The 13056-nt window shown below is 29.6% G+C and overlaps 1 protein-coding gene across 1 annotated transcript in view; it reads right to left on the reverse strand.

Moving 5' to 3' along the window:
* The window catches only part of Regnase-1 (zinc finger CCCH-type containing protein regnase 1), a 91982-nt gene extending 79585 nt beyond the window's left edge, over nt 1–12397 (reverse strand). Inside the window, exon 1 of the mRNA XM_017897263.1 lies at nt 12194–12397. Coding sequence (XP_017752752.1) covers nt 12194–12301 — 108 coding nt within the window. The 5' untranslated portion in view covers nt 12302–12397. The remainder of the gene's footprint in view (nt 1–12193) is intronic.
* Between the last annotated feature and the right edge of the window lie 659 nt (nt 12398–13056).

Raw genomic sequence — 13056 nt, forward strand, 5'->3', positions numbered from 1 at the left:
ATATGTAAATTCGTTAATTCATAAAGAATAATTCTACGCACAATACTACTTTATCAGACATAATTTTATCCAGTCATGATCTTGTATACAAATCTATTTTTATATCCACTTTTATATTTTATACACACGCTTTTACATATGTATATCCACGAGATTTTGTATAAATTTCATTAAAATTTTATTAAAAAATTGTAAGAAAAATATAGAACGATAAGGGAATGACAAGTCTTATTCCTAATTTAACGAGAGGATAAGTATAAGAATAAGTAAATCATTACAGGATTATTACATCGTGCAAATTAGAACTCCCGAATTAATGTTTCGCTAGCCGATGAGTAAATTCAATGCTAATGTAAGATATTTATCAGTAGATATGTATGTATAATACTTCGAAATATGAAAATCCACGCATCGTATATGAGACACAACGATATACTACTAAATTTATCTAAAACCATTATGTCACTGAATATACATATATATTTCATTACACTTAATTTAATAAATCATTTACGCAAACGCATATTCGCGTTTTATATTTTCATTACGACTTTTTGGAGAAGCATTTGTGGTTGTATACTTGTATGACACGACAATGTCTCTGTTCATAACAAAGATTTTGAATCGAACAAAAAAAAAAAAAGGAAGTTCTTTAGATTTCTTCAATAACTCGTCTATCGTCATATTTTATACAAGTATACAAACTTGCTAAATAAAACTATTTATCAAATAATTCGTAATATTCACAATTTTATTTTATTTTATTTTATTATTATTATGAATATTGCTTCATACTTTATCGTATAATTACTTAATTATAATTTTACTCGAAGACTCTCTGTATTTCTTTCTATTTCAATTTCCATAAGATTCTTTCCATAAGAATCGCATAGACAATAGCAATTTATTATACTAACATTCGTCGTGTTTTTCATAAATTTAGACTTTTGTAACTTCCATTCTTCACCAACACACGTTTAATGTTTTTTTCTCAATTTTGTTTTGAAGCGTTTGTTGGAAATTAGTAATTACTTTCATTGGCGAATGATAACGAAATATAGGATGTTGGGTTGTCGTGGAAAGTATAGCTAACATGTTGTGAGATGAATTTAAGACACCAAAATAAGAAACAAAAGTTTCTATAATCGTATCCCGACATAATCTTGCTTTTTAGTTGCAGCGTATCTTATATTGCAAAAATATTTTGCGTATATACACGCTTTCGTTTACTATTCGAGGGTTATTAGTTTAAGCGAATTTGTTAATACTAACGTCTTATGAATAGAACAATTAATGCGTATACTATGATCGATAAAGTAAGATATTTAAAATAAGATCATTGTATGTGTTTTTTCAAGAGTAAAAACAAATAGATACTTTACATGAACAGCTCTATCGTTCATTTTCGTATTCGTTATACTAGTTAAGTAGTTGATACGAAATTTATTTTGTATTAATTATCGTTACTTGTACATTATCATTTAGCTTAGAATTTATTGTACTTTAGAATTTAGAAGTATGCTATAACTCGAAAACAAACTTATTTTGGACATGTGTATGTTTATACGAATTGATTTATTATCTTTCTCTTTCTATTTATATTACTTTACTAATAAATTATATATATGAATGGCTTAAGTTACTTAACAAGTGATAAATAATATATCACTTTCCTCAACAGCTACATCTATGTTTTGAGTAGTTTCAACATGGAGAAAATACACTGCTATCTTCGATAACAGTTTCGTTAATACGACTACAGTCGAGTCTCCTATAACGCGATTTTCATACTACGCGCAGCGAAAATTGCGAGCTCTCCTATAACACGGTCTCTTTATAACGTGTTTTTCGGCCAATTAGAGAAAAAAGGGTTAGACTGCAAATATTTGACAGTGATGATGAGTAACAAAACAATTTAATTGCGATATGTATGAACCATGTGGAAAAAATGTCTGAATTCTGATCAGACTGAAGCGGTTTCACAAGAGTGTTTGAGAATAAAACATTTGTTTCGGAAATAAATATAAAAAAGAAGATGTATGGAATAACATTGATGTAAGAGAAAAGATGGAAAAGATTCTGATAAGGACTTTGATAGGCGTCCAAAAGGAAATTATATAAAACAATAAATATATATATAATAATAATAAACCGTTTAATTTTAACATGTTAGAATCCTATTTTAAATTAGCATGCGATACTAATACGTATCGAATTAAGTTTTGGTTTCTTGGAAACAATTTTTCTTACTTTGTTAGTTTATAATTTTATTACATCACCTATGTACTATATTCGATAAACATAAATTCAGATATGTAAAATCAACTTGATACTTTAACAATGCAGTTTTTATATAGGTCTGATTTATGTAGAATTTATTTATTTCTGAGATTCCATATAACGCGATATAAAGTAATCTCTTTTGTCTTATTACTATGTTTCTCATAATGCAGTTTCCATAGAACGTATTTCCTGATTTCAATTAATTCTGATTTTCTTATAATACGGTTTCCATATAACACGATACGAATTAATCGCGTTATAGCAGATTTCACTGCATACTTTGGGCGTTTTTAAAGTGACAACGATAAATCATCATTCCGATTATCGCTAGAAACTTGCTTCATTTTAATATTTATTTTATAAATAAAGCCTTTTTATAGAAAAAAGGGGTATAAAAATGTTTAAAACTGTCGATAAAGTCATAAATCTTAATTATAAATCTATATATGTCGGGACATATCGCTTTTGAGAAAATGCAGCATTTCTCAGGACCGTTATGATTTATTAGGACCAATATAAGAATTATATTCAGTAGAATTGTCGATACCTATTAAAATTGTTGAAAATAAGATGCGTCTTAACGTATATACAAAAATCAATCTCTTAGGAGAAATAGATATATCTTTGAACTATGCGTCCAAGAGGGGTTTCGGGAACGCATTAGATAAGAATTAGGAGACCAGGACGAGCTGCAATCGCATACCCTTTTTCATCACTCTAGTTTTCGCTCTCCATGCAAACAGTTAGAATACACAAGATATACCTTTCTAAGGATAGAATAAAGATAATTATAAAATAAAGATAGTTATTTCTTTTTACCCATAATCCTAATAAAAATCATACTCATGCATAATAAAAAACCCTTTTTTCAATTTTAAATTAACAAAATTTTAATACGATTAAACAAAACTTTTATTTACATTAGAATTTTATACGAATTTAAGTTAATTTAGAGCTAAAATTGTATTTTATTATAAAATTATAAACAAAATATAGGGTAGAACGTTTCATAATCACACACATACAATTCCATATTTCGACAATCCTTGTATATATGTATATGTTTTGTTATATGTTTGCAAAGTTTGCTATCAAACGGAAGATGAAAAAGGATGATTTCTAACATGTTTTAATTGCATAAATATTCAATTTTGAAATTATTAGTCGAGTGAATAATGATTTTTCCTTTTTCTTTATTCGTAAGAGATTAAGTTTCGCAAATAATTATTCTTTTAACAGAAAAACACATTTTACTTTTCAAAAATTCCAAAAGAATTTTATTTTACAAAGCTAAAAATGAAACATTTTTAAAAAAATAAAAAATTTCACGAACATTAGCTTTACGTCGTAAGATGTTCTTGTTCACAAATTATTTGAAAATACATGTAACAGAATAAACTACTAAAACTGATCATTAAGCGTTTATTAAGATATGTATACATGTAGGAGACTGGAATCTGATTCCGAGAAAATGTTACAAATGAAACCATAATAACTTGATCATTTCAGTCTCCTTTATGAATCGATATGCAATGCGACACTAGTTTCTAAAAAAATAAATTTATAAATATATTTTGCTATAAATTGAACCCCAAATATATTTTCTTTTTTTCTATATATTTTTAACACAATATTTTATTTAAATCGCTACAAAATAGGAATTTATATACAATTTTTACAGGCATTTATTTATCTAAATTCATTTTAGATAAAGAAGATTTTGTGAAAAGTATAAAAATAATAATTTTCGACACTAAATAAATAATTTCGTGTACATGATAGTTACTTCGATCCTTGATTGTTTAATTATGATCTTAACGATTGAAGTTTAAAACAATATTACCTATCCTTTCCCATTTTCTTTTTATGCCAATTTATTCAAAAAGTTCTACCAATGATTTTATACGATAGTCTTGGTGAACTTAAATCTAGAGACTTTTCTTAAGCTCGAAAATGTTGTACAATTAGAATGTACTTGCTGAATTATTTTACGTTATCTAATAATCCGCTAAAGAGACAGAGATCATATTAGAGGAAATAAATATTTCAATATAAATTTTTTCCTAGAATTATAAATTCGGTACGTCGCAGAACGTTAAAGTGAAATGAACACAAAAGTCGACAACTGACTAAATTTAAATATTTCGAACTGGCAAGATTTTTCAGAATTATCAAACTGAACTCGGAATTATTTTAAACCTTTAAACGGTTTACGAACTGAGAAGATTAATTTTACAAATCAGGCTCAACAGAGCACGATTTCAATTGCATAAATTGTGAACAAGTGAACTATACATTGTCAAACGATTATTGAATAATTTATGATTTATAATTTGCAACATAATCAGTTCGTGAAATTAGTTTCGAAGTAACAAAATTTATAATAACGTTACGATGATTGTATTTAATCCTTCCTTTAGTAAATTATAGTCAATCAATGCTAAGCACATGCTCCGTGTTACAAATACGACATTCAACGAAATTGTATTTATTCTGACATATGAATATTTATATAGGATGAAGAAGCAAAAGCAGGCGGTATTCGCGTATGATATTTCATCAAGTTGGTAATAAACTAAACAAATTAAATATTACATTAATAAACGCGTTCGCGCACGCTACATATTTATTTACAATTCATTCTATATTAATTTGATAATAATCAAATTATTAATTTATAACTTATTAATTTCATAATAACATGGTAGAATACTGGTAACCAACTCTGTCATAGGGAAGGAGTCAAATTAATCTTGATAAAAGAAAATCTCAAAAACTGACAATATTTCCATTATCTAGTGTTACGATAGTTGAATCCGTTTGAATACGTGCGTCTGAATAGTGTCAGCGTAATGTCCACCGTTCGAGTAATGAAATAATAACAAAATCAAATTCTTAATATATGTATTAATTTAACTCGTCTATTCAACACTTCACCGTTTCTCAATGATGTTTCGATAGCAGTAACGAATGTGTGAATTCAAGATTTTCTAATAGCTTTCGATAAAAATACAATAAAAAGTCTCACCTATTATGGTTACGTATATAATATGTCTCGAACACAGTAACGCTGCTGCCTTCAAAATTTGTTTGAACAAGGCTCTCGAATTGCGAGACTGAGAGACGTATGCGACAAAATCAGAGCTAGTAGAGTTTGAAAGTGACGAAGAGAAAAAGTCACATCGAGATAAAGCTCATTTAAAGTTCTTTAAAAGAAAAGCGTATATTACGACGAATATTACACGTTTCAACGTCTACTGTGGTAGAACTTCGCAAGACATACGTGTATAACTGATAGTGTATTTTTTACGCAGTTTATTTTGTAAAATTATCCAATGATTATGACTATACGCGATTTTTATGCATTTTAATGTGGAATAGGATATGCAGATTGCTTTCCATTCGTGTCTCCAAATTTGATCCCTAAATGGAGGGGGGATTACAGCAGGACAGGAAATATAAACGTAATAAAATACACTGTTTTTTTCTTTTAACATTTGTAATATATTTACTACAACACGATATACAAGAGATAAGAATAAATTACAATTCCTGCATTTCTTCGAAATTTCCGTTTCCTTCTTTTTGTCGCTCTTCTGTCCTGTATATGTACCTGCACAACATACGAGGTATTAGATAAAACAGAACACTTTGGCACGATATTAAAAATCATTGACATTGATAACATTTTTCATTACTTGACATAGGCGTTTGTACATGCCTTTCCTTCACCTTAGTTCCACTATTACTTTTCAAGGCGACCTGTTAATTTTCGAAACATTCGTGCAACACAGTGAGTGATAGTGTTAACGAGATGGGCCACGTGAAGGCGTGAAAAAAGGTTTTTCCCATCTTAGAGTATATTTAATGTTCATAGTGCTCCTTGTTAAATTGAAAACAAAAAGAACTATAATCAGTCACGTGCATTATACTTGATAAGCCGGAAAATTTTCACCGGATAAAGGAACATTGAAAATACTCGGACTGAAAATCGAGAATAACCATACGTTGGAAGCAACAGCGATAAAGAAGGAGGCGAGCTTGTTAGCGTTGTACAAAGCTAAGAAAAAACGAGCAAAGAATATAACGAGAAAGCTACTATGCGAAACAGCTTACGATAATTTTGAATATATTTTATATATTTTACTCTCGAATCTAGGAATTTTAAGCGAATTTTTCATTTTATAGAATCGAAAATAAACGAAATATTTAATGAAATATATTCGATACGAATACTTCGCTGCAGAATACAAGATAATAAATATCAGAAATCTTGTTAGCAATTTGGAAAATATTGAAAAATTCTGAACCAGAGGCGCAATGTACAAAGCCCGTATTATTCTCAACGATATATACGCGAAAAGATATCGGTAATTGCTCTTTGCAGAAAACAATGCTGTCTTTCGAAACTAATGTGCCGTAATATGCCGATTACAACATCGCATTTTTTCAACACCCATTTTAACAATGTAGCTCACCAAGTATTCGATAGCAACGTGTTTCCGAAGAGCATACTGATATCGTTAGACCATGAATTTTATTAACAACATCGATGTTTCTGCCGATGCGATCAAAGCATCGTAATATACGTATTTGCTCTGATCAAATTATCGGCTCAAAAAATCACCATTACATATGTACCACCGTTTATTTAAAAAAATGAAAGAGATATTCTTTAACCGTTTGAGTGCCAAGCGGCGCGATCGCGCTTCTTCTATTTTGTGTCCAAAAGTGCCAGCGCTCTGAGCTGCGAAGCTGACAGCGCGCTCGGTTGGTGAACGCGGAATATGAGAAGCGCTATCGCGCCGCTTGGCAAATATCGATTGGGAAACAATAATGACCCGTGGCACTCAAACGGTTAAAGAATCTAAATCTTAATCATGCAACGTTTAACGTGTAACATCTTTTTTACGAATCATATGCGACACAATTGCAAAATGGTATTTATGAACTGTATTAACTTGAAAAAATAAGCAACAGCTTTTAATTTATCCGTTTTAACAATCCAGTTAGTGAAACTAGAAGCCGGTTTTGGTGTTTTCAACATCTGTTCCATGCTAATGTGTAATCGCAGAAGCACATACTTATTTGCGTTGAATCGTGTACACGCGCGCGTTTATTATTCCAATTGTATAAATTATTTCAGATTTTAAGGAAACTTATGTATATATGTATGTTACGTATGTTTTTACGCTATTTGTTAATGACTGGTAGAAAAGATTAATTAAAGTCAACGGTCGTTAAAACTGTCCTTTTGAAAAGGAAGCTTATATAATAGATATAGATATTCTTTCCATCAAACAGAATTCGAGCTTATGTTCGTATCTAACGATTTCTTTCAAATTCCATAAAAAAATTAATTATTCCTTAGACTCTTAAAGAAAAGTTTAAATAATCGAAAATAAAATAAACTGATTATTCTCCATGATTTCTCCGGTATATAGGTAGATGTTTCACTGTCTATTGTATAATCGAAAAGCTGTTCTGACTTTCGAACCAACTTCGTGTATCAGTACGTCTGTGTAGTCATTCAAAATTTTTAAAGGCCATCTCGTTTTATACTACTTATATATATAATGGTTGTTTCCAATTAATAAATAGCCCGTGTATCGTACAAGTACTCAAGGGCGGCCACTATTATACTTTTACCTCCAAAAATCTGAATCTTCGGAACATGCAATTATCTATTTTTAACAAAGAATATTCTTTGATAGCCATTTTATCGAATAAAAACATACAATTACCACGTAATCAACGTCCACGTATCAATTTTTCCAAGCTGGTGAAGTATAGTTCATTGCAAACACGTTAATGTTTTTCACGCGTTTATTTTCAAGTTTATTTCAAAGTTTTAAATATTAACATAGGTATGAAAATGAAAATAAAGTCGGATATTTTCCTCGCCACAGCTTTTTTTTAGACATGTACCATTCGTACTATTCGGAAAAAGATTAATCTCTAATCTACTTAACGCTTTACACTTTGCACGCAATTGCAAATGAAGAACAAGAACAGGCTCGTTATTTTCTTATTTTCAACGTTTTTCGGCTGTGATTAACCTTGTTTCTGGTGTATTGCCTTCGCGTAGCGATGAAATAATTTCTGGATCGGTATTTTTGCCGCTAGAATTATTTATTAAACTACATCGATAAATTTGTTTATACGCTACTTTATCTTGTTATACACTAGTTTTGGAATTTCTACTTGGACATCGTGATCGTCTAAACTGCACCTTTGCAGACGTTAATTCTTCTCTAATATTATTATTAATTACTTTAATAAGGCAGATTGAAGGCAGATTGAAAGAAAGAAATTTAAAAGCTAGTTGTCATAGACCTCTGTGATTAAGAGAAAGATAAAAATGATCAAATTTGTTTTAACATATGAAATTCATAAAAAATTGTTCATTCAAATCGTGTCATAAAAACCAGAAACAGAATTTGAAATGACGTATATATTCGCGTGAACGATTATTAACAAAACTATGTACTACAATATTACACATAATTATACAAACACTTACGATAAAAATATTTACAAATGCAAAAGCAAACTCAAAAACTATTAATTTCAATTTTTACCTGATGATGCGTTTTTGTTGGAATTTTCATGCGTTCCTTGTTCGTTGTACCTTGACGTAGTTTCCGCTAAAAACTGATTGATAGACTTCCACATTGAATCCCAACGATATAGATGGATCCCGAGAAATTTTTTCCATGACAATTGAGTATCGCGATATGTAATTGCACATTCTACCGTTTCACTGGCGCTGCAGTCTTCCTCGATACTGAATCGATAACGTCGCATGTGACACAAAAATGGTAAGAGGGTCAGGTGACTCCCCGAAATGTGACGAGAAAATGTATCGCGTATTAAGATCTATCCTGTCTTGTCTGTGCTTACGTTCCACATTCGACAGCCTGACAATATCAAGACCTAAGCCTAATCACTAAAAAATATATAAGATGATAGTTTAAACGATGAACAATATCGAAAGAATTTCTAAAATTTGATTTCCGCGAATTGTGTATTATTCCAACAAAACCTTAATGTAACGGTAATTAATCCGTCAATAGATAATTAACGGTGAGAAGAAGCAATGAAAAAATGTCAGGATCAATTTCATCTTTTCAAATGAAACAATCGTTATTTCACAATACAATCTAGTCTAGATTTTATAATTCAATGTTCTATAAACATACAGTTGGTATGTTGGTAATGTTGACAATGTATAAATTACAAATCTTAAATTTCTAACCTAACACCTATCTTTTGTCATTTCGGATATACTAAAACCTATAAATTTAATAATGTTAATAAATATTAGTAAATCATCGAGTTTATGAATAATATTATTCTAATAATAAACAATTGAAGAAATCTACCGTTTCAATGATAGAAGGATATAAAAAATCAAAACATCCTAAGTAACTTTCCCTGACTTGATATTTATTAGTATTAAGTATTAATCATATACTACCGGTATATTTTCTGCAGAACAACGACCTAACGCAACGAGTGCAGAAATACATATTAAAAATTATAACACATGCCCCTGTGATACGATAATTACAAAATTAGGACATTTACTAAAATGTGTAAATACAAATAATGTACACTGCGAGTATTTATTACAATATACGATCGGGACTGAATATGATTTTTATCTTTATTTCAAGAATTTATCATCCTGGCCAGATATGCTATAAAGGATTCCTTCTAAAAAAAACCAAAAATTAGTCAAGTTGACATTTAAATTTCATCTACATTTACACCTCATAGCGCAGATTTGTTGTCTGAATAAATTTATCCAGGTATCCCATATATCAGAAGTTAAATTCGATCGATGAAGGTGTACCGGATCTTCGTAAATGAAACAGTGTTCAACGTGACTATTAATGTTTTATCGTTACATCAAAATCACACAAAAGGAAAACTATACCCAAGTAAACTTCCCATATAATGTAATTATCGAAAATTCAACATGTATTTCAATTAACTTGTGCAGTTTTCAATCACAAACTTTCAAATATAAACAATACCAATTCTCTTGTTTATCTTTTGTGTAAGAACACATTTCTTAAATAATAAGTATAATTAAAAGATATTTCGAGTAAAAATTACATTTAAAGGGAATTACTCTAAAATTATTTCAAAATCCTTACACGAAACTAACCAGTTATTCGATATATGATAATTTACTTCTTTACATCTACCGTAAAAAGTTCAAGTTCAATATTCAGAAGACATTATTTTAAACTATTAGAAGAAAATGAGTCGTATGTTTTGCTTTTATAACGAATAATATTTAGTTTTATATTTTCTTAATATTACTTTTTGATTTCTACACGCAGAAAATAGTGATTAAACTGTTATAGCGCACAAAAAAACTTTTCGAAATTATAAATCTCGATGTATAAATCTTTTTTCGTGGCACAAACTCGATATATTTCTCGTAAAATAACACAAACTTGACACTCGAAACATCTATATTCTAAAATATACATATAATTACTACCACTTGCTGATTTGTATTTATATAAATTCTAATCTGATTGCGCGTTGCTTTTCTCAATATCGATGTAGATGTTTCATCAGTGAACCTGTGACTAAATATTTGAATAAGTACTACGGCAGAAAATATGAAATCATAAAAAATGGCACGTTTAATAATCTATCTATCGGTCAACGTAGCAATTATTTTACTAAAAAATAAAACCCATATTTTTGACAGCAGTTATCTCATTGTATCCTAACTAATTTAATAAATATCAACATTAATCGAAATATTTGTAAAAAATTACGACAAAAATAGGGAAAAAAACATATCGAGTCCATCTTCTATAATTTTCTGATTGTTTCTTGGTAATAGAAGTACTTTACTATAGCAACTGGAAAGGGTATCAATCTGTTAAGACCAAAAATATAACCCTTTAAGAATAAATGAAAAAGTCACCAAATTTCATAAAAACTAACAGTGTAATCAGTGAGATGACAATCGATGTTTTTTAAATGTTCAAGCGAGTGTCAAAAACGCATATTTAATCTAAAACTTCAATTAAAAGACAGTTTTGGTAATATCAATTTACGATATGGATTGAGTAACAACGTATTAGATTTAAAAGTTACTGACTTGCAAAAAGTGTAGAATATGATTTATTATCTTTTTTCCTCGTGATCTACATAGACAAATCCCCCCCCCCCCCCCCAGTATGATATTCTATAGAAATAATACAAAAATGGACATCATAATTTTCGTAATTCGTAATTGTTTTAAATTCCTAAAAATTAAAGAACATAGTTGTCCTAATTTCTTCATTACTCCATTTTCGGTCTGATCGTACTCTAATACAATTACTTATAAAACAATAGGTCAAGAAGAATATATAGTATTAATTAGCATGGAAAGAAATATGAAAGAAGATAGAGTTGTACGTTTGCTTAAACAAAAACAATATGAAATAAAAAATGATTAATAACAGGAACATAAATACTGTTAAATAACAGGAAATAAGGAAATAAAGCGGTTTCGCGAGACCTCGAATCGATCACATATTATGGTAACACTTTGCGTATAAATAATTCATTAATAAAATAGACAGGAAGATATTCTTTCTGTACGTTCTCTGCCACTGCTGTTAATATTGTGAAAAAAACATACTATATTCTAGAATTCTGCTATTAAATAAAAATATAAATATAAATAAAAATACAGTCAAAGCTACTACTACTGTATCTATATCTAATCTAAATTGTCATTTTCACAAATACAACAAAACAAAAGAATAAGTCGTAAATGACAGATTTCTGATATTACAGTTTCTAATTTTTAAATAAGACATGTAGATAAATGTATCTAAATTGATGTTGTAAAATCCAAAAATCGAAAGCATTTACTAAAAGGACTTACCTTTCCTGCGACGGTCATATCTCCTTCCACGAATCGTAGTCGATCGTATCCTTTCGCGTCCAAAGACCTTCTCGAATCCGTACAAACACTATTATGTACACAAATCATACACACGAGTGTGCGCGCGCACACAATGTAAAGACACGAAAGGAAGAAAGATGGAAAGAATAAGTAGCTTTCACAAATACATTCCAGCCTTTGATTAAAAAGCGTTGATTGAAATTAGTACTTTCAATAAGAATAACAACAATTTATAATAATTTATAGAAAAAAATTTTAATGGAAAAAAATAGGAAAGTCTAAAACACGCTTCCGGGATATTCCGTTAGATCCTGGAACGGTATCGATGTGCAGAAGAAAGCAGGACAAACTCACGACTACTCGCGGCGACGGCCGGTCAGTGAATGGAGCAAGCGAGAGCTACGACGTCATTACCCCCACTACTATCCATGGTCTCCAAGCAATGTCGTCACATGCAGTGATGGCCACGAACGAAGTGAACCATCAATTAGTTATGAACAAATGAATAATAATAATATACAAGATAGTACGTGCTCTTTAACATGAGGTTAGAAATATAGGTATAAGTAACTAACTTTTTAAGTATTTCTCATTTGTATCTATCATCAAGAAACATTTTTTTGCAGATTGAATTGTACTTAGTTTCATTACCACTTTGTAACCTTTAATGATTACTTTCTGTCACCAATCTTCACTTAATAAAATAGTTATCACATATCATTATTATTTGTGCAATTTTCATGTTGCTCTATCTATATCTTAGAACTAAATTGAACTGTTAAAATTGATATACTTGTGGTAATATTTATAGCTTTTACAAAATCATGCCAAAAATATAAGTA

The sequence above is a fragment of the Eufriesea mexicana genome, unplaced genomic scaffold (assembly GCF_001483705.2).
Source record: "Eufriesea mexicana isolate 0111107269 unplaced genomic scaffold, ASM148370v2 scaffold484, whole genome shotgun sequence".
NCBI lineage: Eukaryota > Metazoa > Arthropoda > Insecta > Hymenoptera > Apidae > Eufriesea > Eufriesea mexicana.